The 27,021-nt window shown below is 37.6% G+C and overlaps 1 protein-coding gene across 1 annotated transcript in view; it reads left to right on the forward strand.

Moving 5' to 3' along the window:
* Positions 1–27,021, forward strand: part of LOC129360637 (tenomodulin-like) — a 66,202-nt gene that overhangs the window by 31,756 nt on the left and 7,425 nt on the right. The window contains exons 4-7 of the mRNA XM_055030963.1: positions 5,806–5,946; positions 14,226–14,333; positions 23,553–23,712; positions 25,879–25,973. Of these exons, the coding sequence (XP_054886938.1) occupies positions 5,806–5,946; positions 14,226–14,333; positions 23,553–23,712; positions 25,879–25,973 (504 nt within the window). The remainder of the gene's footprint in view (positions 1–5,805; positions 5,947–14,225; positions 14,334–23,552; positions 23,713–25,878; positions 25,974–27,021) is intronic.

Consider the following 27,021-nt stretch of genomic DNA (forward strand, 5'->3'; position numbering starts at 1 on the left):
CAGATCCTGAATGTTATTTTTTTCTTTCTTTTGTAGATCTGAATTCTTTATCTTGTACTCAGAAAAAGTCGGAGGTGTCTTGTGATGCAAGCAGTCCTTCAGGGCTATCATAAACCCTTGAAGGGAGGTTTTTAAATTAATCATATGTAGTTTTATTAGAAATAATCCTTTTGCATCTACTGTTTCTTCCACTTTAATGCAATAACTTTGAAGTGTTCAAGTACATCTCTCAGTTTTGTCCGTCCAAACACACCGCTGTATTGTTGCCTTCCTGGTGTTTCTTATAAACCATCCCTGAGATTTGTTTTTGCACTTCAGCATGCTCTTAGATGTTGCAAGGCTAGTGAGACGTTTGGGAGTCGACACTGAACTTGAGATGAGAGGCTGTTGCTTACAGCGGCAGCGAGAAACTTCACATGTAAAAAGGAAACTCGTTTGAATTCGCAAATGTCAAATTCCAGAAATCGCAGGCTGTGATTTTCGGTGGGCTACGAACGTTTCAAAGAATGGTCAGATGTATCAAAGAAGACAGTTTATTCTAAAATATGACTTACAGCCAGGCTGAGAGGAAGGAGAAGATGCACTCCGAGAATGAAATTTTTACTGGAAGCTTTTAATGATAGAAAAGAATATTTATGTAAAGGGAGGACCGCATCTCTTTAGTAACTTCCTTTCAGCGTTTATTTATTGCTTTATAGTTATAAGCAGAGAAAAAACATGTTTAATGGCTAAGATTTGAGACTTACACCATCATATGTGTCAGAATATCTTCATAGTGATTCAATATTTCATTATTGAAGTAAGCTTTTTATATTTTTAAATAAGCTTTTGAAAAACATTCCTGATGGTAATATGCTTCTTTAAGAATACAGTCACGTAAAAGTGTTTTTTTTTTTTTAATTGCTAATTTGCACATGAAAACTGTATTTTCAGATTTATTGGTATTTATTGACGCTTTCATTGAACAAACTGGAGAAAATTTTTAAATGATCAACCTAGGGTGCTAATTGTGACAGTGATAAGTCAAAAACTCTTATAATAAGAAATTTGTCACGATAACTGATAAACGATAAAAATGTTGACCTTTGCAGCACATTGTGATCTTTAAATAAACCTATTGCTTTGTCTTCCATTAAGGTTATTTATGCATCTAAATTTATTCAACCCTACTGCAGGTTAGTATGCGTTACTGTTTCCAGTAAACAAATAAAACCGTAACTAATATCACAGTGGGTTCTTTAAATTCAATGTAAAATGTTCTTTTTAATGACTCCAAATTATGACAAGCATCTTTACTCCTTAGTAGAGCGCCCGTTTGCTGCCCTGATCTGCTGTTAAAGTGATTCATAGCCAGGCGGCAGCGTTTGGCAGCGATCCTGAGGAGTCTCTGCACACTCCTCATGGGCAAAGACATGCAGTTCATTAAAATAATTATTAGTTATTGGGTTTATCCTGCTGCCACAGACCTTTACAGTTACCACCAGAGCTGAAGTCAGGCAACCTCGATGGCCACTCCTTCTCCCTTGAGGTCCTCTGTAATCAAATCTGCACATTAAGTGAACTTTACTTAAAAAATGAATTATAACTTAAAAAAATAAATAAAAAATTAAATACTGCAACATGTAAAAATAAAATGTTGTGATTTAAGTATCAGAAATCAGGAATAACTTCAATTTTGGTTAGTTGTACATAAACTAAATAGCAAAGACACAATAAGTAGAAAGAAAAATCACTGCTCCTTTTTACGTAGATCTATTTTATAGATTCTACCTCAGGCTTCGGCTCATCAACAGGTTCTATTTTATCTAAATCTGTGTGTTTTCCAGAGCATGTCAGATGGCGTGAGCTTCTGCTGCCGCCAAGGTGACAAGACCTGTGAAATGTGGCCGATTCAGGAAAGTGGAGCAAAGCGCTAATTTGAGCGCGGCACAGCAGTGGCGTCTGCATTAATTTATTTGCATCATCTGGTTTATTCATTTGTCACAATCACTGTCTCATTCACAGCTGACTAGCAGAAAGTAATATGCAATCATATTCAATCAGGTGTAGAATGAGATTCTCAGCATTCTCTGCTGATTTGTTGATGCCAGACATGTTTGGTGCTGCACCACCATCATCTCTCACTGTACGTACTACTGTTTTTCCACTGGTCACTTGTGTCTGTCGGTTCTGACTGTTCAGTACAATTATAATCACACTAAAATGTTTGTAGACTGTCCCCTCTCCTCGTCATAGAGGATGATGGGAGGTCTTGTCTTTTACCATTTTGTAAATTCGCTTTTAATTTAAAAATATAACTTGATGAATCCATCAGCTTCTTGATTCTCTGCAAATGTGCAATTTGGGGATGTGTGCACTCTGAGTCTGTTTTTTGCCCTCAGCTAACTTGATAAAGTTGTCCCCATTCTTCTTCTGTTTCAGTTGAGGAATCAGTTGCCTCTGCAGCTTCACTACTATAGTAATATATATCCAATATGTGCTTTAAAGTTGTTTTGTTGTCCTAAATTCACATCTCCACACTGTTATGCTTCCATTTGGGTTTCAACTGCTTTTAAAGCTTACATTTGGCAAGTCGTTCATATTTATTGATGTCTGGGAAATGAGCCATTTCAAAAACCTCCAAATTGTTAAATCACAATCTACACGCTCTGCGCCGTTACCTAGCAACCAACGTTAAACTCTAGCATGTTTGGTCAGCTGGGTTTTTGGTTTTACAATGGCTGTTGGAAAAGATAAGGGTTTTGTTGTTGACTCATCATCCAGAAACAAGAATAGTTTTAAGCACTCACAGACATCAAGTGAAAATGTAGAAACTTTAGAGGAAATGTAGACAGATGTCGGATGTTTGAGTGTTTTTATTGTATGAAGATAATAAACTTAGACAGAGTTTCTTTGAATTTCATAAATATTTTCTCTTCTAAATCGAAATTTGTTGACAAGGATTTTGAAACATGCACAAAATCTATTCATAAACTATCCAAAAACATTATCCTCAATACACAAAGGTAAAGCATTACATTGTGCTGAAAAGGCATCTGTGGCATAAATCGCACTGAAGGTTCTTCTGTGTACTTGAGCATGAGTATTAAAAGGCTTTCAAAGGCTATTCATTTCTATTTTCAGAATGCCAATTACTGTGCACAGCAGCAGCTTTAGCTATTGAACCAGTTTAAGTCAAACTGTTGTAATACATTATTATCTATTTCAGCCCGGTGTGGTGGGGAGATTCTCGCTGCTGGATTTTCATCAGACGAGATAGCCTGCTGAAAATGTAATTCTCTGTTTTAGTATAAATCAATAAGCCTCCAAAATCTATTCCCTCTCTCCCACCTTTATGTTAATACAAAAGAAATTCCCAAATAGGACTTTAATGCACCACACAGCCAGGAGGTTTAATAGCCCCAATTTTATCTATCACTACTCAATTGACACTTAAATTCCAAGCCCATCTTAATTTCCCTTCTCCTCATAATTTTAGGTTACTTTTCAGAGCTCTGCGACCCATTTTAACAGAAATTTATTGGCTTATGGCATTAGGAATCATATCCCATTACTTCTTTCTCCACCACAGAAAAGCGAGAAGTGATCATTGTCTGTAATGTGGAACACCTACATGTCCTATAGCCGTGTACAAGCTAGTCAATACAAAACACGTTAAATACGGAACAAGAGGAGGAGTTTAGACTGAAAGCTAATTTTGCATTAGAGTGTTAGAGGACATTGAGATGGTTCTGATGGGGGATATAAATCCTGATGGACTCCCCATATGAGTGTGTTCATTAATCATGTGTCTCATTGGCGAGGCTCTGATTTGCCACTGAGACAGATGAAGATGAACCCAGCAATATATTTCTCATCATAACACAACCCTCACATAAATATTAATAGCATATTTTCAGCTGGTGGGCATGAATCATTTTTTCAGACAGGGAATTTTAAGAGCTATCCATGCGTGTCCAAGAACAGTACATAAGCGAGCGGTTGTGATAAACAACATTGCTTAAAGGCAACGCACTGGAGAGAAAACCTCAACTGTACCACCGATTTAAAACGTCTTTATTTTGATTTCTGGAGGCAAAGTTCGAGAAGTGCATTTTCATATTTGACCTTTTAGTTTGCAAACGCAAATATTTTACTTCAACAATTCAACATTATCCATATAGTTTTACATTTTAAAAGTAATGTGAGCTATTCCACTGCATCAACATTAGTTTGTGGGGGTATTTTTTCTTTTCACCCTCCTGCTGTTGTATTTCAGAGAATATTGTGAGGCTTTAAAAGAAATAATCAAGTTCTTATAGTTTAAAGGTGCTCACAATTATTTTTATTTTTTATCAAGTAGATCAGTCTTTCTCATTAGGGGCCCCCCCTAGTGGTTTGCCAGGTACTGCATGTAAACAATTGCTTACTTGTTGAAATAGTGTTAAAAAAAAAAGTTCTGCAACTCACCCTGAGAAAGTCTCCACCGGTATCTTCAGGGTTTTTTTTTAATGACTGTCTCAGCTATTTATCCATTATCATTCATTTTAAACACAATCTTTTGGTAAGCTAACAGTAGCGTCACATTCTGAGCTCAAAATGGTGAACAGTGCTGCACCCCACGCTGACTAAGTACATCATAATAAAATTAATGTTGGGCTCTCTACTGGCTGAAAGAAAATATTTGTTTAGTCTATTTTTCTTTTATTGTGTTTCTGAAGTACAAACAGCAATAAAATGTTAATTCACACAACACTTCTAGTAAAGAACCTTTTTGATTTCTATGTATTTTCAATCTTTGGAAAAATTAGAATCCATACTTTCAGAATTTGTAAATAACTCAAATCACCCCAGTTGGCTTTTTCATTGTCGCATTTCTAAAACAGCGCCACCCTTCACATTAGGAGCAACAAAGACGATGAGATAAGAGACTAATACTTTAGTTTCAGGTTGCGTATATTAGGATGTGTTATTTCAGGGGCAGTTTTGGGTCTGTGAGGGTTTCTTAAATGGGGTCAGTGAAAAAGTTTGTTAAACATTGAAGCAGACGGGGCTGGAAAATAAAGGAGGTTTTGCTTTGTTGCCTCAATCCTTTCATCAGCAAAGTGATTAAACAACTTTGTTTCAACAACTAAATAGCTTCTGAACAACGACTTGGCAACGAGGTAAATACTGTTTACTGCACGTGTCAAACTCAAGGCCAAATATGGTCCACCATAGCTAAAGAGTCCCTTTAGATTCTCGACGCCAAATTACATCAATCAGTTCCTCCAGTTTTAGCAAATATTCACTCAAAAGTACTTTTTGTAAGGATAGACTGCTATTTGTTTATATTTTAATAGTTTAAGGGGTTTTATCAATATATTCTGACACAACCGTCTCTTAAGAACACTTATATATCATAACATTTTCTCAAAATGAAAATGAGTATAGTCATTTTTGACCAGCTTCTTTATTTAATATGAGCCAATGTAATATTTAGCACATTCTAGCTGTTGTCCTTTGCTTTTCTGTAAGATGTGATGATGTCCTTCTAAGCCATGCTAGCTGCAATTTTTCTGTCTCTGTTTTTCTTCTTAACACTGTTTTTTTTCTTTCGGCATATAATATTATTTAATCCTCATTAAGATATTTTTTTCCATTTGGAAGAACAGCTGTCGGTAAGATCCAGACCCGTTTGAATTAAAAATCTGAGATGCTGTGTTGCTAAAGCCCAAAGCACTTTTGACAGACATTGTAGCTGCAACTTAAAACACTCTGAATTTCACCATCTCTTTAACGGTCTGAGCTATTGTAAGAGTTTTCTGGTGGTTCATATCATTGCAGGTGTATGACCATGAGTACAAAGCCGTGGTGGACGGCGTAGAGACAAACAGTGTGATGGAGATTGACCCAGCTGACCTCACTGAGATCTTCAGAATGGGGAACGGCAGTAAGGAGGTTGTGGAGGTGCACGACTTCAAGAATGTAAGTAAAAAGGTTAAACAAGTCCGTATGGAGCTGACCCTTCGTTGATGCTAATCGAAAACACAATCATATCTTCTCTTCAGAAGAGAAACGGTCATGCTGAAGAGCCAAAAGACGGCTCTTCTCATTTCCCTCCAGTCATGTTTTTCTCTTAGATTTTGATCCTTTGAACAGAAAAAAAAATGTTTGACAAACAACAGAAATAGAAAGTGGAAAAGAAAATTAAAGCTTTTTATATTCATATATATATACATATATATATATGAATATATGAATGTTCATGAATGTTTTTATAAATACTGAAGGTTTAATCAGCCTTTTTAAATAATGTTCACACACATCAGTAAATGGTGCTAAAGCAGCAGCAGATGTTGAGATTTATGAGCATTCAGCAACACAGAAAAAAGATCAGTCTTGCTAAAAAAAAAAAGAAAGAAAGAAACAAGAAGTGCTTTCTTCACACTAATTCTATACAGCAACTTCTTTACAGTGCAAAAACAAACACCATTAAGTAGCCTTCCTTTATGTGTTCCTCACTTTCTGGAGCTGCTATTTTGTCTGCAGTAAAACTCATTAACTTACCTTTCATTCCCAAATCCTGCTCGAGTGTGCAGGATGTTACACCTTCTGCATCTGGGAGAAAGGAGTGCACAGCCTGACTGGGTAATGAATGCTCTTACTCTCACTCCATTATTTACTGTGAAATGTTGGGGTTGCAAGGCTGAAAGTTACAGGTTGCACTTCATCCCGAACAAAAACCCCACACTGAGCGGGTATTGTTTTTGTTACAATGGTCTTTGTGAGTGGAAAATGAATCAATGATGGAAACCAGCACAGCGAAAGACGGCATTAACCTCTGAAGTCTCATTCTTCCACACCAATAAGAAACTGAATGTATGTCTGTGTGAATAAATCGGAAACGTGCATAAACACATCTGCTCGCTGTTGTCCCGCTTCCTGCGGGTGAAGCATGTCCCTGAGGAGGTTTGTTTGATCCGGCGCTCCGACATTAAAGAATAAAAGCAACAACTGACTGAACACAATGATTCAGGCCTCATTGGAGGAGAGGAACTAACAAAGCTCACAATAGTTTGCAGGTAGTTTGTGCTTGAGCAATTATGTTAGAATTGATTTTTTAGGATAAGAAAAGGTGAATATCCTTGGTTGTTATGAAGCACCTTCTAACATGAACTCAATCAAACCTGGGAGCTGTTGAGAAAGTGGAAAATGAAACTATTATTCCCCTTGGGGCTGAAGAGCATTATATTTGCCCTAGCTGGGGAAAGAAGACAACCTGAGAGAATGTATTGCTGCAATCAATATGAATTTTTTTAAATCTGTAAAATGGTTCATCTGTATCATCTGTATCAAAACCACCTAATGTTAGGATAATGCTTTGAGACTGACCTCTCTAACATCATGTTGTTGCTTTTTATTGTGTGACTTAGTTGCAGCAGGGAGGGTGGACAAAGAGAAGGAAAGAGTTTATAGGCCTGGAAATGTACAAATTATAGCCAAGAAAAAACAACATAAATAAGAAATGAAACAGGGTTAGGAATAGGAGCGCAGCAGCTGAAATAATAGATCAGTCAACATTAATAATTATTGAAGTAAGTACTGCCAAACCAGTAGCATGAACTTTCCTTTCTTGAGCTGTTGTGCCAATTTTCTCATTTCACTCCATCCTGTATTTTTTTTATTATTAAAGGGGCATTATGTAATTATTTAAAATCAACTTTGTTTGAGTTTTACTTCATCCTATAATGTTATTCCCTCTTCAAAAACCCACCTGCCGTGTTGCCTGGATTCTTTCATGCATGCTTGACAAATCCTTTAGTCTCCATGACAACCAGGTGAACCTGGCTCCGCCTCTGAGTACCAAGCTCCTCTTCAGAGTTTCAGTTGCCAAGCTTCCGAGCTTCTGCCTTACAAAACAGCTCTACTCAGCTCCTTCAGACTAGCCAGCATCAATTAGCGAACACCTCTGTGCACGTCTGCTGAGCTCATTATAGGAGCTACTTCTCAGTGTGAAGGGTTAATAAAGGGTTAATAGAGGAGCCATGTTGTGGTGACTTCCTGAAGGTAGAGTTTCAGAAAGAGAGAGAGGCCCAATTTCAAGGCATTAAGGGGTTAAATCAGGAAACAACATTTTTTTAAAGTCATATTTGACATATATAGCATTTTTTATAACTGGAGATACTTGATTGTGTAATAAAATGACACTATGTGCCTGGAAAACACATAATGCGTCCCTTTAATGAAAACCTAAACATTGTTGTCAACCAATGACAATCCCCCAGATGTTCTGGACTGAACGTGAAAAGTGTCCAGGAAAACGAGGCCCGTACATTTAGCATATTGCATATAAATTTGTTACCTCCATCAAGCTTCCTCTTCCTCTGCAGAATTACAGCAGAAGATAAAAAAGGTATAAAAAAAAAGACACTTTAAGTTTATTAACAAGACTCAAAATTGTTGTATTTGGTATCTTTTTTTGAGTGAAGAGACTTCCTGCCCTCAAACAAACTCTATTGTGTGTATCGAATACTTTATATCACTCCACACGTCTGCATTAGCTTTATTTTCACTGAACATTTCTCCTTTAACCTTTTCCGGTGATCCCAGTTTGACCTTGTCATGTAGAAAACTCCTTTTTTGTTGAAGCTGTAATGTTTTCCCCTCACATAATGACTTTAAATCTAAACTTTTTTATTTGAGCACTGCTGCCTTAAACATCTGGAACTACTGAGTAGAGAACAAAATATTTCCTAATAGATATAAAGTTAAAAATGTAGATTCATTAACAAAGATCCAGGTAGCTGCAAAACTTCATACACCTTTAACCTCCCAAATAACTTTTAAATCAGATCTTGATTAGTTTGTTAGGTGTGTCAGTTATTTAGCCTTTGTTAGCTGACGACAATTTAAAGCTTCATTAATATCTGATTCCTTAAACCTCATCACAGCAATCAGCAGCTTAAAGCAGCACCCTGGCATTATGAAAATTAAAGTCATCTAAGCTTACAAAGCAGGAGAAGCCCGTCAGAGGACAGCAAAGTGTTTTCAGGGGTCATTTCCTCAGTTTGTAATGTAATTAAGCAGTGGAAGTCAGCATGAATAATAGTTTTAAAGTGGTAGACCAATAAATCAAAATATCTTGTTGGACTGCCAGAGAGGAAAATCAGAGACCTGCTGGATGATTTAAAAGATGTTTTGGTATTTCTGTTGTGAAATTTGACAATGAAATAGAAAGCAAAACCATAGGAGAGGTTTTCAAATTCAAACTTGCAACAAAGAGAATATGTTTGACAGACAGTTAGCCTCAGTTTGTCCCCTGCATGTTGAAGTGCTTACCATGTCCTTTTCTTCCTCCAGGCATAAAGATCACAGGGAATATTTTGTTTGGTGTAGAAAAAAGCAAAGCACCTAAGATTAATCATTTATCAAACAAAGTAGGAAACAAAGGAATGAAGAAAGTGTTCCAAAAACACAACAAGTTCCCCAAAGTTGTAGTTTGATGTCACCTAACAGATTCTTTAACAAAGTTTTACTCTGTAAATAATCCCCAAATCAATATTTTTTTGCTGACACACTTAAAAAGTTATTTAGCGTTCAATTTTTATGTTTCTGGGCACATTTTGATATTTTTGTCAAAACTTGACAAAAACAGCAAAATTTTGTACCTGTGGCCGCACGAGTACCAAGACAATTTCTGCAAAAAGTGGAACCCATAAGTGTTTAAAATGTAAAAAGATTTTCCAGTTTAGCTGCAGATAGTTTTACTGAACCCAAGTAACTCCCAAACAATAAGCCTCTTGGCCCAGTTACCACTATGGTCCGGGTCGGTGTGGCTCGGTTCGTCATGTTGGTTCCATTGTAAAAGAGGCCTATACAACTGAACATAGCAACAACGAGACCGTATGTTTTAGGATTCAACACCAAAAGACACTCAAACATTACCCACACAAAGAACTGAACATGCAGTCCATTACAGATTTATGGTTTTGGGCTTGATGTTTATTTTGTGATTATTAATAAATGATCACTGTGGTATATTTGCTACTGCTGCTATTAGCTAAGCCAACCAGCGGTGGTTGACTAGTTCATTTAAACAGATGCTCCACTTATCTGTCAGATTGTTTAGGTCTCTTTTTAATACTTTTTAACTGATCCGAATCAAATCGGATTCCACAGCACATCTACACGTCCCAATTGTCAAAGTCAAGCTAGCGTAACTAAACTACTTCCCCCTCCCTCGCTATTTTTCTTCTTAATTAAAACTTTTTCCTGACTTTATCATCTAGTTGTAGTGTTGATGAACTATGTGTTTTTCTTCAACGTATCAGGCATATTTTTAAGATTTATCCAGTTATATTGATAACTTCACAGCTAAAACCAATGCTAGTCATTGTTAGCAAGCAGTTTTGTAGCAGAATCTTACATGCGTTGGAAAGGATCCATATCACAATGGTACTGCAGAGTGAGGGCGGAGCTAATGGCGTCAAACAGCGGCATTAGCGGGGTGACAGTAAAACATTACTGCTTGAGACAAACACAAGGCCTACCAGTGTGTTAAGTTTGTCATCGCATTGGTATGCGGGAAATGTTCTCCTGAATACACAGACTATAAAATATTGTACCAAACTACACCAAAGAGGTATTGAAGAGCGATTGAAGAAGAATACCAAATAAACTTCATAGATAAGACCAGTTTTGAAAACCGACTGGCTGCTAAAAATGTGTTCATGCTGTTACACTGACCACGCCGGCCTGAAATATTCATTAGATCAGGTCTGAAGCCAAAGCTTTAAAACCTACACAACAGCTGAAACACAGTCGGAAGATATTTTACTTTGCAAATGCAATATTTGAAGATAATTATGTGAATTAGTAGTTACATTTGGACAAATATCCATGTGTGAAAGGAAAGCAGAGATTCTTTCTTCAAATTTTATACTACAGCAGAACATGTTTAACAAGAGTGAACAGTGTTTTTCTTTCATTTACCACCTGCCAGGTTTTGATCAGACATAACCCTCAGACATGAGTGCTGCCACCTCTCTGCAAAGATACGGGGATATTTGGCTCCTTTCGTGGTCCAGAAGCTGTCAGTAATCAGTTTTGGCTTCCTACCTTCAAATGGCATCTAGCCTGAAGTATGAGGTAGCCACCTGCAATAAATCAACACAGATGTTTCGGGAAATAGCGGGTGAGCTCAGACATTCTTAATAAAAAAAATAAATAAAAATGGCAATTGACTTAGTTTGTTTTCTTTTTCGGGGGGTTAAGCTTTAATTTATCTGTAAAACACAGAAAATTAAAGCTCTCATTGTCTGCAAATGGTGCAGGAGAAGCTGCTTCTCAAAGGTGGTTATGCAGGCTTTATGCATTTATCTTCTCTCAGATAGCTGTTAGCGGTGAGAATATATTGGTCAAAGGGGAATTTAAAAGAAATCTAACCTCTTTTCTTCTGCCATGTGCTCTGCTGCCTCCTCTTCTTGCTGCAAATGAAACGGAACCATCAAAACTTGCCTCAGGCGTTCATCCATCTGAAATTTCTTTGGAGCATTTTTTAAAATAAATTCATGACTGCCAGGAACTCTACTGATGATGATGATGATGATGATGATGATGATGATGAGTGAGGAGGATAGCCTACAGAAACTCAACATCCTCCCTGGATGTACATGATTGAGTGCAACCCCCGAACAGTGGGAGAAGGTCCAGATGCAGCAACAAAAGCAAAGCCAACCTGGAAAATGTGTTGCATTATGTTTGATGCTTCACTTCAGATGTAAAATATCACTGCAAACGCACAATCTTATCAGGTAATTTGGCCTGGTTTCTGGTGCAAATGTCTTAGTTCACTTGGAGTAAGACTAAATTAAATTATAAGTAACTTTCAACAAATAAATAATTTAACATTAAAAAAGTGTGAGTTCTACTGGCAGATTGTTTCACTTATGAGAAAAATGTTTGTTGTAAGTGAAATAATGTGGTACTTTTATCAATATCAAGGTAAGGTAATTTTATTTATGTTGCACATTTTCAGCAACAAGGCATTTCAATGAGCTTTACATTGTTTAGAAGGAAATACAAACAAAAAGGTAAAAGTATAAAACTACATATTGGTTCCCTGTGTGTAATAAGAATAAGTTGAATTTATAAACTAGTTTCTCTGGATTCTTGTTCTGATAAAACTAGTTTAAGATTAGTGAGGTATAAAACTAAATGTTGGTTCTCCATGTTCGATTATTGTTCTGGGCTGTTAAGAAGATGGTACTTTTTAATTTTGTTCTAGATTTGTAAACTAACAGGAGTTTCTCTAAGTCTTGCTCTGATATTAAAAGTATAACGTTAAAGAATGAATATTTACATTACTGTCTTTATTTTCAGTTCTCAAAATGAAAAATTCAACCTTTATCTGAATAGATTTACTTTTTGGAATTCCCATGTCAAAAATATCATATCTTACAGACTATAAGTTTAACTTTTTTCTGAGTTTTATGACTTAAAGTCAGATGTCACTAATGTGTATATTTTCCCTCTTTATAATGCATTTTTGATGTATTAAATGTTAATTAATACAGACTGACATGAACCAATAAAGGCTTTTTTTTAAAAGAAAGGTTAGAACATGGCGTCTAAATTTTGTTTTGGAGATTGTAACTCCATCACAACAAAGACTCCTGCAAATTCTTCATGATGTGTGTGAGGAACAAAAGAAACAAAATGGCTGCTTGTCCAGCCAAATGGCCAGAGGCTGAAGAAAACTGAACTTTGCATTTAGTTATGTTGATATCCCAAGGAAAGAAAAAGCAAGATATTACTAATTAAAGTTTTCTCAAATTGGAAAAAATAAAGTATCAATGAAAAAAATTATTTCTAGGAAACCCAATAATTGTCTAAGACCAGTAATTTCTTAACAGTCCTTAATAAATTTACTCAAGATAAAGGTTGGACTTTAGAGTTCTGCATTTTTTATCAATGTAGTTTTGAGTTTTTACAGTTTGAATATGTTTCCAGAAAACTCTCACAACTTTAGCTGCGACGGAGCCGGATGTCTTGACAGGCAGCAACATGTTATCAGAGACTTGGAGCATGCACATACAAATATTTCAGCAGCGTCTATTAAAATGAAATCACTTTTCCATTCCCATTCCCTGTGTTAATGTGTCTTTCTTCATTTTCTGCTTGACCAGGCCCGGTAATCATTGGATCTCATCGTGGCGTTGCCCTCTTTCCTTCTTCTCACCAACACAGCCGGCCCAAATTAAACAAAGACTCATCACAATAAAGCCTGGCATAAACATCATGCTCTCCTGCTCCAGACCATTATTGCTCTTTTCAGAGATAAAAATCACTTGTATTAGATTATGGCAGCCATCACTTTGTTCTGCGTCTCTTCTATCTAGTTTCCAGAGTGATGGTACTGCAAAAATTTACAAAAAAGTGAAATTATAACCACATGGTTACGTTAACAGATTAATAAGAGACGTTGTAACAGCCTTATGTGTTACTGTAATTAAATTTAGGTTGAACCACGTCCATTATTGTGCTCTGGTTCATGCAAATTTCACTTCATACAAGTTTAAAGCGGCGGTCTCAGATGTAGATCGAGCCGTCTATTCTAATACAGGAAGCTGTGCAAAAAAGAAGAAGAGGAAAATTAAAATGAGCTCCAGAAAGTCTTTCAGCCTTATTCTGGCTGAATATCTTAGATTAACACAGAATAGCTATGAGGGGAAAAATCAACAGATCTTCTCTGCCTTTTGAGGCCCTGTGTGTCAGACTGAATGGCGCCGCCGTCCACGCGGTGGAGGATCATCATTGGAGCTGAAGAGAGCATCTCCACACTCCAGTGAGCAGATTAAGAGAGTGACAGGGTCCTATGACTGGCTAATTCAATGGGAGCGCTCTCTGTAGAAAACACTTCATTCTCAACAATGTCACTCGGCTCTCCGGCGTGATGCATCCCGCCATGCAGCCCCGGTGGAACGTCCCCTGCCTTTTTCCTTTTGCTTCATCCAGCTTTGAAGCGAGCGGAGAGTTGTGAAGGTCCAAGCAGTCATCAATTTTATATAAGCAGAAGGAGTTCAAAACACACCTCTTCTCATTCATTAGGTTTAACTTTAACAACTTTGGCTATCAGTAAAAAGCAGTGTTTTAAAATGAACGCCGCACTTCTTACGGCACATCCACATCACAGACGGCACGATGAATGATACATACATCTGAATTTCTGAGTGCCTCTTCATTTCTCTTTCCTTTTCAAAAAGGGGATCACTGGGATACGGTTTGCTGAACATCAGAGGTGCTACATCAGGACCCAAACGAAGAAACTACCCACAGTGGACGAGGCGGAGGCTGACGGCGGGGAAAGGACGGTACAGTACACCTTCATGCTCTTCCTATATGCCGACCTGCAGGAGGCGGCCATGCATATTGTCAGAAGATAACCAGCACTCAAATCCTCAGTCTGTCCATCTCATCCTATCTCCCCTACCCTCACTGAGGAATAAGCTGGGGTTTGTGGTGCCTGTGAAACTGCCAGAAAGCTAACCACAAACCCTCTGCCTCTTTGTGGCTCACATCAAATGGTGCTTGCTGTCAATCTTGAGCCACCATTAATTTTTAATCATCTCCTCCAAAGACTCTACCCAAATAGCCTAAAGGGGGAAGGGTTGCTGCAGAGGTCTGAGCGAGAGGTAAACCATTAAAATTGTATTTTTAAGCAATGCCTTTCTTTGTAAAATTCAGAAGACTCCCCTTCTCCAAGTTTAGGGTGATTCATTTTAGTTATCAGGCTTCTTAAAGTCGAATGTGAACTTCAGAACAAGGAGTGGGAAAAAATTCAGTCAATCAAAATTCCCATTTTTCAGTGTCACAGTAAAATTCGGCGAGTGGGCCGCGCGTTGAAAGAGAAAATCCTTTCCTCAAACGTCTCAACTCCAAGCATGCTCTCATTTACATTTCAGATTTAAGCTAAGAAGAAGTGGCTGGCAAATATCGCTCCCCACTCATCGCTTTATCTTTCTAAAAAAAGCCAATTGTCAGTCCAGCTTTAGTTTTTAAACTTTAGTAACACAAGCTGTTACACCAAAAAGCATTTTTTTTGTTCCTCTCATCTTCATATTGTCTGATCTGCGTTTACAGATACTAATTGCCCAGGCAGCACCATATGTCCGTGCCATCTCCGTCTTCTTTTGTGTACCGGAAAGCCTAATTGGCTCAATTCGTAGCTCCAGAGTGAAGCATGAAAGGACAGCAAAGTGACTTGGGCTCATCCCAGTATTGACAGACACGCTTATGTTTAATAAAAATAATGGTTCAAAGGGCCATTTAAGCCACGTTTCACTGCAATTTGCTCTCACTGGTGCAACTTTGCCTTTAGGAAGCAAAGAGTCAAGTGGGATTCCTGACTATCAAAGGTTGCCTTAACTTTTACAAATTTGATTTTTTTATTACAAATTTATCTATATTTCAGGAACAATCTTAACCACAAACAACGATGACACTTTATTTGAAGGGGTGTTGCTTAAGACTGACATAACTACTGTCATAAACATGAAGGAGTCTTCCTTCATGAAGTGTCATTTGGTAAATAATCACATTTTTAAAGCAAAGTTGCATTAAAAGTTGAGTAAAAAGTGCATGAAAGGAGTCGACTTTGTATTTTTCTATAATGACATCTTTAATGCAAAGTTGTATTAAATGTTGAATTAAGTGCATTAAAAGAGTTAACTTTGTATTATTCTACTCACTTTTGAAGCAAAACTGCTTTAAAATTTGAAATAAAAAAGGCCACTTTGCATTAAAAGTGTCATTATTTACCAAATGACACTTTATGACAACATTTATACACATTTACAAAGTCTCCTTCATGTTTATGTCATGACCTTCAAATACAGGGTTATCCAAACTACCTTCTTTTTAATTAAATATTTGGCATTTTTGCAGAAGAAGAGTTCAACGCCCATTACATTTTGAGGACTGTAACATCAGAATTATAAAAACCTGATGCACAAAAGAGATTTGTATCAAATGACAATCATGAAGGTTCAATAAAAACAGTGTCACATCTCCCAGTTGTTTTCAGTTTCTGAAGCATCTAATTGCTGTCCTGATCCTCCTTCACCGATTCCACAAGAGACATTTCAGTGTCTTTCCAGCGTTTATCGCGCCCCGTCTGCAAAATGCTTGTTATTCTACCAGATGTGCTGCGGTGCCTTTGAGAAACTACTTGACACCACTCTGTGGGAACATGCACACCTGTTTGGGGATTTTTTTGTGGGTTTTGACTGAAAGCCAAACAGAGAAATGCGATGAAGTTTGATGTGACGCACAGGGTTGTCGTAAAATCACAATTTCGCAATTTTGGTTAAATTAAAATTAAATTCAAAATATGGTTCAAAATACTTGCCAACTACTTCCTGTCATCCTCTTCATGGTTTATGCCAATTGATAAGAAGTCATCAATACCGATCCCATTGCTAGTCTGACTTATCGATTCGGCTCCTTATTGATTCTCATTGAATTAGGAAATAAAATCTGAAGTCCAAAATGTGCACCATGTTGTTGTGTTCCATTTAAACAAAATTAAAACTTAAACAATAAAAATCCCTCCGTCAAACGAACATTTTGCACCTCGAAAGCTTTTATGCTTTTAATATCGTACACTTGTCGGAAAATATATTTTAATTTACTGAAAATATAAATGCTATAAATGTTAATGTGAGATGGAGATTATGCATGTAGGATGGGCTAAGCAAAGAGTCAAACGCTACAGTCGTTCAACTGTTTACTCTTTTTATTATGATTGGACTCCTGAACATGGTGCAAGTGGCCCCAGCTTCGTCTGTTTCTGTGAAATATAACGCAACGCCATCTTGGATATAAATAGGGAGCGTGCTCAATACGTCACACGTTACGGGAACCTACAAGCAGAATCATTAAACTTAATATTTTCCTTCTCAATATTGGGGGTAGAACATGTTCAGGTAATAAACGGTGACCCAAATCTGTCCTCACACTCAGTGCGCCCCCCTCTAATCTGTCCTCCATGAGCATCCACCCATATGTGACCCTGTAAAGGATCAACACGACAAGTTCCTCCTCAAGTGCTGAAGCACACAGGGGTTAAACCTAAGCAGTAATGGTTCCCAGCTTAAACTCAACACAGGCTTTCAAGAAAAAAAGGGGCTCAGAGGAACAGCAGCAGGCTTAGGAGCTGATGGGAAAAACAAAAGAGAAAACTGTAAGAAAACTGCAAGTCGCTGATAAGGAAATGCAGCCCATGTGGTGGGGGAACCAGGTGACAAATACGAATTGTTCGCCAGGTTTTTTTCTCCACTTTTCAATTTTCCTTCTCAATGAAATGTCTGAGGGAGTAATCCCTGAGCTTCATCCCAGTTCCCTGCAGTGTGAGTCAGAAATCAGCAGCTCCCTCCCTCACAGTCTTTAACATTGTCAGTAGATGATGTTTGGTCCATTAAGCAGCTTCTTAATATGGATGGCCAGCGTTCACCCACCGACCCCAAACCGCCCACTCAAGACAACAAAACGGTGCGCAAAGAAACAAAAACACTGCAGAGGATGTAAATACATCAAAGTCCTGCGGTGCACTGTGTGAATGGTTTCAGAATATTCTACAGAAAGTCGGTGAATGGACCGAAACATTCGGGGGGAAATCTGACATTTGTGCTGCAAAATCACAGAAAACGTAAAGCTGAACAGCAAAATTAAATCGAGATTTGGTTTCAATCTTCATTTGGTTGACACTCTTTAAAAACATAACTGTTATTTGCAACGATTGTGTTTTAAATTCGTTTTGAGAAGTTGAAATACTGTCAGTGTCAAGATTTTATTAAAGTCACACCAACTTACAAAAAGTAATATTTACTGTATTTTACAATTTTGAGAAAAGAATGACGGAAAATTGGCTCATTAGCCTTAACTTTTTTAAAGGGTTCAGGGAGTTATTTGTACTTGATTGATTAGAGGCTTTGGGAATTTCAGCTGAAATTAAGTGTTTTTTGGGGTTTTTTTGTGTTTTCTGCCAATTTTAGAATTGTATTTATTATTATTATTATTATTATTATTATTAGCAAACTTAATTTTTATTTATTTTTTGTTTTATCATTTATCAGCCTGTGATGTTGTGATTATTATGAAGTACTTTGGTCAGCCGAGGTTCTTGTAATTACTTTTTTACGTATTTGTTACAATTGTCACCATGTTGTGGCAGTTTGTCATAATATAGATAATTTGTAAAAAGATTGATCTCTACCTTGTCTCTGAGCTGCTACGGCCGTTTAAAGAAATGTGGCGAAAACAACCAATCAGAGCCAGAAGGCGGGTTTTACCGCTGTCAGTCAATCTCATGTACTTGCTGTTAAATACGCTAATGTGGATGAAACAATTTACCGTTACAGGAAAACTGTTTAGCTGCCATTATGCCATGCTAACTATCCTAGCATTCAAAATAGCCTATGCGAGCTGCAGCGTTACAAAGACCAAGGGGAAAATGGAGAGGGAGAATGAGCAGCGCCACACAAGACTGTGATTGACAGCACTAAGGCCCTCCTCCTGGCTCTGATTGGTTGTCTAGTTGCACTAGTTGCAGAGGAGATTTTCTTCACAGATTATCTGTCACAGCATAGCAACAGTTTTAACAAATATGTAAAAAAAAAAATATTTTTTTAATAAAAATGACATACATCACTTTTATAATAGTCATCAATAAAGTACTTACTAGTATTTTTATGGTAAATGACTTCAGCATAGAAAGTATAAAGTCTACTTTTTATGTCTGCAGAAATGTAATTATTGTGTAATTTGTGTTTAATATCAACACAATCCAATGCAAAATTGAATCCTCTTTGCAATCTGAAAATATGAAGCAAAGGTTTTTAACTCTCTAAAGAAGAAAAGAGCACCTGTGGGTCTGACCAGCCTAAAAAAAACATTCCTGTCACCTCTGGGGTCTTCTGCTTGGAGGCAACCAGGCGGTGTTTCTTCTTTAACCCACTCTGGTTTTCCACATCTCTTCTTCTCCACTGAACCCACCGGCTCCTGCTGAATTATTATGAAATCTAGTAAATCTGTGGAGATTAGCCGTTATTACTAATCACATTGAGATCATGATCTGCCGTTTTGGGATCTCTGCACTCAAAAGATCCTGTAGCTTTTGTCCCTTAAACAATAACAGAAGAGATTTTGTCGATGTGAATTACAAAGCCCTCAAAACACAACCTGGTACCTTATGCTCTGCTGCCAAGCATATGGCTTCTCTCTGCATCAGTCTCATTTAAACAAGGTTTGCTGCATGAGGTTAGAAAAAAAAGTCTCACAGACTTATGGCTTTTTTCTCTAGATTACAACCACTAGATAAAATACCTGATTTTCAAAAACCAGCGTAATTTGTCCCACACTGAACACGGTACATTTAAAACTACTGCAGGCTGTTTCTAAAGCTGCAGCTCAAAGAAACAGGCTAAAAAGGTAAAGTGGTCAGAAAAAGAGAGGCAGGCTTAAGGTGGGCTTCACCTGAGCCAAAATATTTTTTTCTCTTAGAACCAATTTATCCAGGCTTTTCTCCGACACTGACTGGGGTTTTTTTTTTAGTTTTCCATTTTGATGAAATGTGCTATTCAAAGTGAAAAGGTGTAATTTAATGTAATTTAAATTTCTTTTAACCAACATTTATATTCAGTCACTTTAAAACTTTTTGGTTGGTATTAAATCCAGTTTCTTGTTATTAAAACATAATTTAAAAACCTTGTTTTATATTCTGAAACCAATTTTTATTCTTGTGTAACATTGGCTGTGTTTTCATTGACCATCAAATCTCACAAATTGAAATTACAAAAATAATTTTGCTTAATAGAGACCGCAGCTCTGATCGGCTGAATTATGAATATATTTTATCTAACAGTTTACGTCCATCGCTGCTGTGATACTTGATGCCTTATTGCATCAAGTATGCAATAAGACATACTTATTGCCTTAATCACCAAGTTTATTTAGGTGGGATTTTAATTTTATTCCTTATTTAATGGAAACACAATTGTGTTTTCCAGCAGGATATCAACAAAAAATTGTGCATGTTTTTAATGGAAACAAATTGTGAAACATGTGTTTCATCCAGATGTTAACAAATATGTGTCAAATAACTAAAATAAAAGAGAAGTGCAATTGGACAAAAAACAATGCAAATAGCTAATAAGCTGCTGCCCCCTGTTGGACATGTTTAGTATTATATTGTTGCTATTTGCTTTGCACTGTAAAACATTTGAAGGTGTTTTAACTTGAAAATGAAAGCCCAGTTGCTGCCTGGAAAACACAATTTAAGTCAACAAGAAAATTGTTTTGGTTTTAACTCAGAAATTAAAGTTCATGAAGTCGATTTGACAACAGGAGACAAATTGTCTAAACATTGTTTTTAAGTTCATTAATATTGAATTGTGGGTTTTAACTTAATGCTGCAATGTAAACCATATAACTATTGCACAATATGCAAGGAAAAAAAACTTCTATCTATTATTTTACTCACAATATCACATTAAAATAATTATTTAGAATAATAAAATTTCAAATTTTAATAAATTTTGTTAAACATCACAATGAATTCCACTCAAAAACATTTTGTGTGAACAGGACATTGAAATAACCACAAGAGTCAGATCAATGTAACGTAAATTTATTCGACTTTGCAAGCAGAAGACAGTAAACGCAACTAAATGCGGCTCAAACGTTTTACAGTGTGTGAATCAGATGTTTTACTTTCTTAGCAGAACTTGTCAGTCACTAGTTAACCAGATAAAAAACCTCCGTGGCTTTGGCATGTGAAAGCTCTTGGGTACGATGAGAAAATCTTTGTTGATCTCTGGCAAACAGTGGCGCTTAAACAATGTGTCATGTCGACAGGCTTTTCCCCCCTTGGGACACGGTGGCAGGAGAGGGTAAATTTGTTAACTACAGCACAACTGGTATATAATTAAGTTGTGCACTGTAGGCGAAAGCCATACATGCTCCAGGAGCAGGCTGCTGGAAAACAAATTGCCATCATTTCCAAGGTCCAATACATGATAAAAAGTTGCTTGTGTCTTAATAATATATCATTTGTCAATAGAAAATGGAAAAGCCTTTCAGAAGTGTGTACAAACTGGCAGTGTGTAATCATGTTGTCTTTGTGCTTGTCAACTGGCATTTAGAAATCCATGCCCCATGCTAAAATACTGACCTTTCCCACTTCCCCCTGGGTGCTCTCTCTCTCTCTCTCTCTCTCTCTCTCTCTCTCTCTCTCTCTCTCTCTCTCTCTCTCTCTTCTCTCTCTCTCTCTCTCCTACTGCAAGTTATTGGAGTCGTTTCTCAACTGTGAAGTCAAAGTCTTGTTGTGAGCCCCGTGTCCTGACCTCCATTTACTTCCCAGTGAAGTCTCACTTGGCTCCAGTGGTTAAGAGGTCCAATTAGAGAGTGCTGTTTGTGTTTGATTTTAATTTCTGCTGCACAGCGCCGGAGCACCACCTCTGTTGTCGTACCACCATCACCATGCGGCACACTCCAGTCGTCCCAGTTATCATTACTGTTCTGCTTGGTGATTAAAAGTGAAGGAGAGTGTAAAAAAAAAAGGGTGAATACCTCCTGCATCCAACATGACCTCTGACCTAGCAGAATTGGCTTAAAGGTGACTTATAATGCTTCCCTTAACAGGTTGAGATGGGTCAATGGCCTATACAAAACCTGCTCAAAAACCTTCTGAGATCAGTTCTGCCTGTTTTGAGCTCATTTAAAAATGAGTTATTTTATGGCCTCCTGTTTCTTTAAATCCAAATGAGACGTCACCCAACTGGTCACTGAATGACGAATCGTACCGTTGGCTCATGCACCGAAGAAATACTTCTGGGTTATTTTTAAAATGTATCTCAATAAAGTGTAGCATATTTATTTATGTTAATTCAAATACTTGTTTCAAGATAATAGTTGCCATAATTTAATCCATAAATTATAATTCTGTCGAGGATTGTGTATTGGACCCATTGGAACGGTAAACTACTGTCAGTACGCCCTCTAGTGGACTCATCATGGACAAAACAAGACTTTATTTTTATAATAATCGCATCTTTTATGACATTAACTGAAGGTGTTAGCAGATTGTAGACTATATAATGTCTACAATTTATTACTTTTGATTATTGTTCACAGGCACATACAAATACCTGATTTTTTTTTTCAGTAGCAGTCCAGCAAAATGTGTTTTAACCATTTTTATCCTTATTTGTTTTTATTCTCCTGCAATCATTCACTACTTTTACAACTACAATGACATAGGAATAGAAACAAATACCCTCCCTCCAAGTATTTCTTCTAGCAAATGCTCAAATTAGCTGGTGGCACGAATCGAAACACTTGAACTCAGAACTAGCACTCAGCTGGGGTTGCTAGGTAACGGGCTGGAATTCCATGGGGTTGCTAGGTAACGGGCTGGAATTCCCTGGGGTTGCTAGGTAACGGGCTGGAATTCCCTGGGGTTGCTAGGTAACGGGCTGGGCAATCTGTGCTGATTGGTGACGTTACATTCAGAAGGTTTTTGAAAACAGCTCTTTTTCTAGACACTAAAAGACTTTGTTTTTGTTCTGTTTTTAGAAGCAATAGAAACCCACATGGAAATACAAAAACAGGCAAAATGTGCATCTTGTGAAATGCGCCTCCTCTAAACTGAGCTTTCTGGGGGCAGTTGCTACTACTGATAAACAAAAAGCAGCAAATGGAGTGAAATTGTAACTCAAGTGAGAGTGACAGCATCTAGATGAGGGAGGGGGGCAGGACCCAGTATAAATGATTCCCACTCCTGCTATTGCCCCAGGATTCTACACCATCAAGCTTAACTAATGTGCAATTAAGCTGCAGACTGGAAGAAAATCACCTTGTAAAAACATTTGTCAAGTGAACTGTTTCTCTGTCCTGGGCGGCTAATTAACAAGGGAACGGGAAGAGAGGGTTTGTTTGCGTGTGTATTTACATGTACATGAAGAAAATAAATATCTGCACTGTTAGGGGAGAGCATTAACAAATCCCCGTCATATGTCTTTATTAGACAACACTGACATGCAGTCCCTATCATTAAGCAATAATAGTTTACTTTACAGCTCATGAACTACAGTACCAACAAATTAAGCCGTCTGATGGCGTTGGGTGCAAAGTAAAGTCTGGAGGGTGGAGGGAGAATGCACGACTTTATTGTGTCTGTCACATTACGCGACATTGCTACCACTCTCAGAGTAATGAAGACCACTTCTAAAGTCATTTAAAAGTCAAATCATCAGCTTCTGTGAATTTCAATGATGTATATTAGAAAGAAGCATGCCAGGAGCTTGAGAGGCGGGCGAGAGCAGGGGAGGGCAGTGGGTGTCAGGAGTCAGGAGGTTGCTCTCCTCTCTGAAGACACAAAGGTGATAGATGGAGCTACAAGGCTGGAACAGCTCCAGGGAGAAGAGTGCAAATGCAGGACAGCGAGGTGTTTTTAGCAGGAGCCGACATGCTTTTTAATGTGTTTGTGTAACAGACGTGCAGCCGCGAGTGTTGTGTGCGGTGTCGTCCGGCAGGTTGACGAGGCCGAGGCCGTGGATGTGCAGGTGGAGGACTCCAGAGTGTGGGTTCCTGCCGAGGAGCCCGTCGTTAACCCGGACTTCCTGCTTGACTCCAAGATCTGGGAGATTTGCCAGCAGATGCCCATCCACTGGATCCATCCCTCCCCCATGACTGGTGAGAGCAGGGGGCATATCTGCCTCTAAATGCAGACTATTAAGACTGTAGCTGCAGGGCTTCCCCACAGGCCATGTGGAGGTCCGTGGAGGCGGCACGATTTACCAACTGCATGAGCAGCTTGTTCAAGCTGCTCTTTGTGTGTCAGGAGAGTTTAGAGGCTGAAGGGCTGCGATGGAGGGAGAAATCAGAGGAAAAAACACCACTGAATTTGAAATTTGAGTCAAATGGAGGCACATCTGTGCAGGAATTTTAAAGCAACACCTCAAACACACTGCTTCCCTGTTGAACACTGGGAAAACATGGAAAGTAAGATTATGTTTCCCAGGGTCCACATTATGAAAAATAAAACATTTATTATAAAAATAGTTACACACACTCAACATAATATTAGAAACATAACATATAACACTTTATATAATGAAATAGTTACATTTTATTAGACACATAGCATATTTTCACTGTTATAACTCTGTAATAAAATAATTACGCAGGCTCTTTTAAAAGCTCCAGCATTTGTTACATTTATAACAGCTAAAGGAAAAGAGTTTCATGTTTTCATTCCTCTAAAAATAATTTTTTTGTCCAGCGGTTTTGTTGAACAGTGAAAGAGTGAAACAACTTTTTATTAAAATTGTGTAAAATTTGGCCAAATAAAAATAGATTTGAAAAAAATTGGTATCTTAGATACCACAATATTTAAAAAAGTCTTAAAAGGTCCATTTATTGAACCGACTTTGTGCATCCTGATAATATTTGTGTTTCTGGAACAATTAGCTCATTTGGTTAAATATATTTCTGAAGCTCTGCAAGTGTCACAAGATAATTATGCAAATGATTTGAGGGATTGATTTGTTCTGTGATGAACAGAACCAAAACTGTCTCTTTAAAAACAGATTTGTAAAATCTGTTTTTAAATCTCAGAACGAAAAGATCTTGTGAAGATTCTTGTTGAAGCAGGTAAGAAAGTATCATTTCCAATAATTAGACAAGTCCCGTCCCGCTGGACTGAAAGGCGACTCAAGAGAGGAAGAAGTCAAAAGAAACAACTATAAACTGGGATGATTTATGCAGAAATGTCCTGTTGTGTTTGTTCACAATGATCATGGTGACATTTTGGAGGAGTAAAGGGAGAAGCTCGCCAGCCGAAAAACACCAACAGATGGTATCAAGAGGAAAGAACAACATTCTGTAGAAATCTTTTATCAACATCTGAAGATATGAGCCAGGAAGTTGAAGCTTTCTACGTATTGTGACCGTGACCCTAAGCAAGCTGCCAAATTAGATAAAGTGGATGAAGGACAAGAAAATCATTGTTTTGGCGAGAACATCACAACAATATTTCTGTATATTTGCTGAGAATATTTATGGAAAATAGAAAAAACAAACTAGTTTTGGCCAATTGTCAGATAAATGTAAAAATGAAAGCTGTAGTCATCAAGATAAATAAGGCTGAGTAGGATTTGATGTGTTTATGATAAAACTAAACAAATTGAACTGAAAACATTTTGTTAAATATAAACATCTTGCAAAGTCTGAGAATCTGTGATTAGTGAGAGATCATTGATACTTTACATGTATCGGTGTTTATTATTCAATTTACAGAAATCCAGGCTTTTAATATTTAACTGATATACTCGTTAGAAAACATTTCTCCTAAAACCTTGTTTGGATGAGAAATATTAATGGAAATGAAGTGATAATGTCACAAAACTGTAATCAATTCAGAAGATCCAATTTCTGATTACTTTTCATCAGTGTTAAGGAATCATTTACTTTAACACAAGCTCCTGTGTATGAGTTAGTTTTGTCGTATTTCTAGTCAGTTATTTGGATGATAATCTAGGCCTAAAATACTTGGTGAGATTTTGTGTTTTTGCAGTGTAAAACCAACGCGCCTGCTTGGTTGTGGTGAGACTGGGATTCCTGGGATTCCTTCCAACATGCTGTAAAACGTGATGTTTCACAAATTATAATTTCATGTTAGTACAACAAGAACATTATTGTTTAACTGAACAAGGAAAAAAAAGAGCCCAGGTTGAATCTGAGCACATTTCACTTGTTAATTACAAAAAGCCACAGGGAGAACAGGGTGAAATTTTAATCTTCCTCATTTCCTTTTCAAACAGCAGAAACTCACCGTCCTCATCTCCTTCCCTCCTGCAGACGCCGAGACTCAGGACGTAGACACGCCCGACACTGAGGTCACAGGTCAGCGTTTCACCCGGGACGTCCCGGACCACATTCCAGTGAGCGATTACGTAAGTGGAGGATCTGCTCTTCCTCTTCCTCTCTTCTTCCTCTCTGCCAGAGACCACACCACGAGATACAGTGAGCTACTTCAATCAGGCCGCTCTGCCTCGACTCTTTCTGCATATAAATTGCTCACTAATTGATGTTAAAACTGACTTTGTGCACCAGAGGGCATAGCAATTGCTCTATATATCTGTTTAAGCAAGGCTAGTTCATTGAAGACTCCCTTAATGTCTCCCCATTAATTGAGAGGAATATCCAGCCTTTCAAAGGCAGCAACTTGTGCCTCGCAGCGGCTGGAGGAGCATTTTCTCCCCCTCCTCAGTCAGCGGACATCTCTGCACAAAGCAGCACTCCCAAGGTCACTCGCTGCTGCACAGATAAGTTGCACTTATTAATAACGCTTTAATTATCAAAGCACATAAACCGCATGCAGAGGCCAAGCGTTGGGGTTTTGCATCGTGCATCCAGACCTCTCAATACAGCGTGATTAATTATCGCCGGCTCTGAGGGAAAATCACGCCGCGCCGTACATTACAGCGCAGTGACAAAAGCAATTCAGACTCTTTTCCTTCAAGAAAATTCAAGCACTTTTCAAGCATTTTCAAGGTAAGTTTTAAAACTCCCCAAACTTTGGAAATAAAATCAACACAAATGAACTAAAAAAAACTGTTTCAGTTCATAATATGATATGATTTATTAATGTTAGTAATAATCTTTTAAACTGAAATAAAACAAAATTATCTCCCCATTACTCTGATTTAACCTCGGAGAGAGAGAACAAAAAAAGTCTTATTAGGTATTTGAAAACAGCTGCTTTCAGCTGTACTTTACGTTTCCCATATTTAAGGTTTTAATCAAATGTTAGATTAGGCAAATTTTGCTTGATGATAAATTTTCCCACAAGTTATTGTGATAAACATTAATGTTGTTGTTTTGAGACAATTTTCAAGAATTGCAATGCTAATGGCACCAAAACGCACAAATACATTTCCTCAAAGATCAATAAACTTTAAATTCTATTGAACATTTAACACTGGAACTGGAAGACATTTA

The sequence above is a fragment of the Poeciliopsis prolifica genome, unplaced genomic scaffold, assembly GCF_027474105.1.
Source record: "Poeciliopsis prolifica strain line A6 unplaced genomic scaffold, Auburn_PproV2 SCAFFOLD006, whole genome shotgun sequence".
NCBI lineage: Eukaryota > Metazoa > Chordata > Actinopteri > Cyprinodontiformes > Poeciliidae > Poeciliopsis > Poeciliopsis prolifica.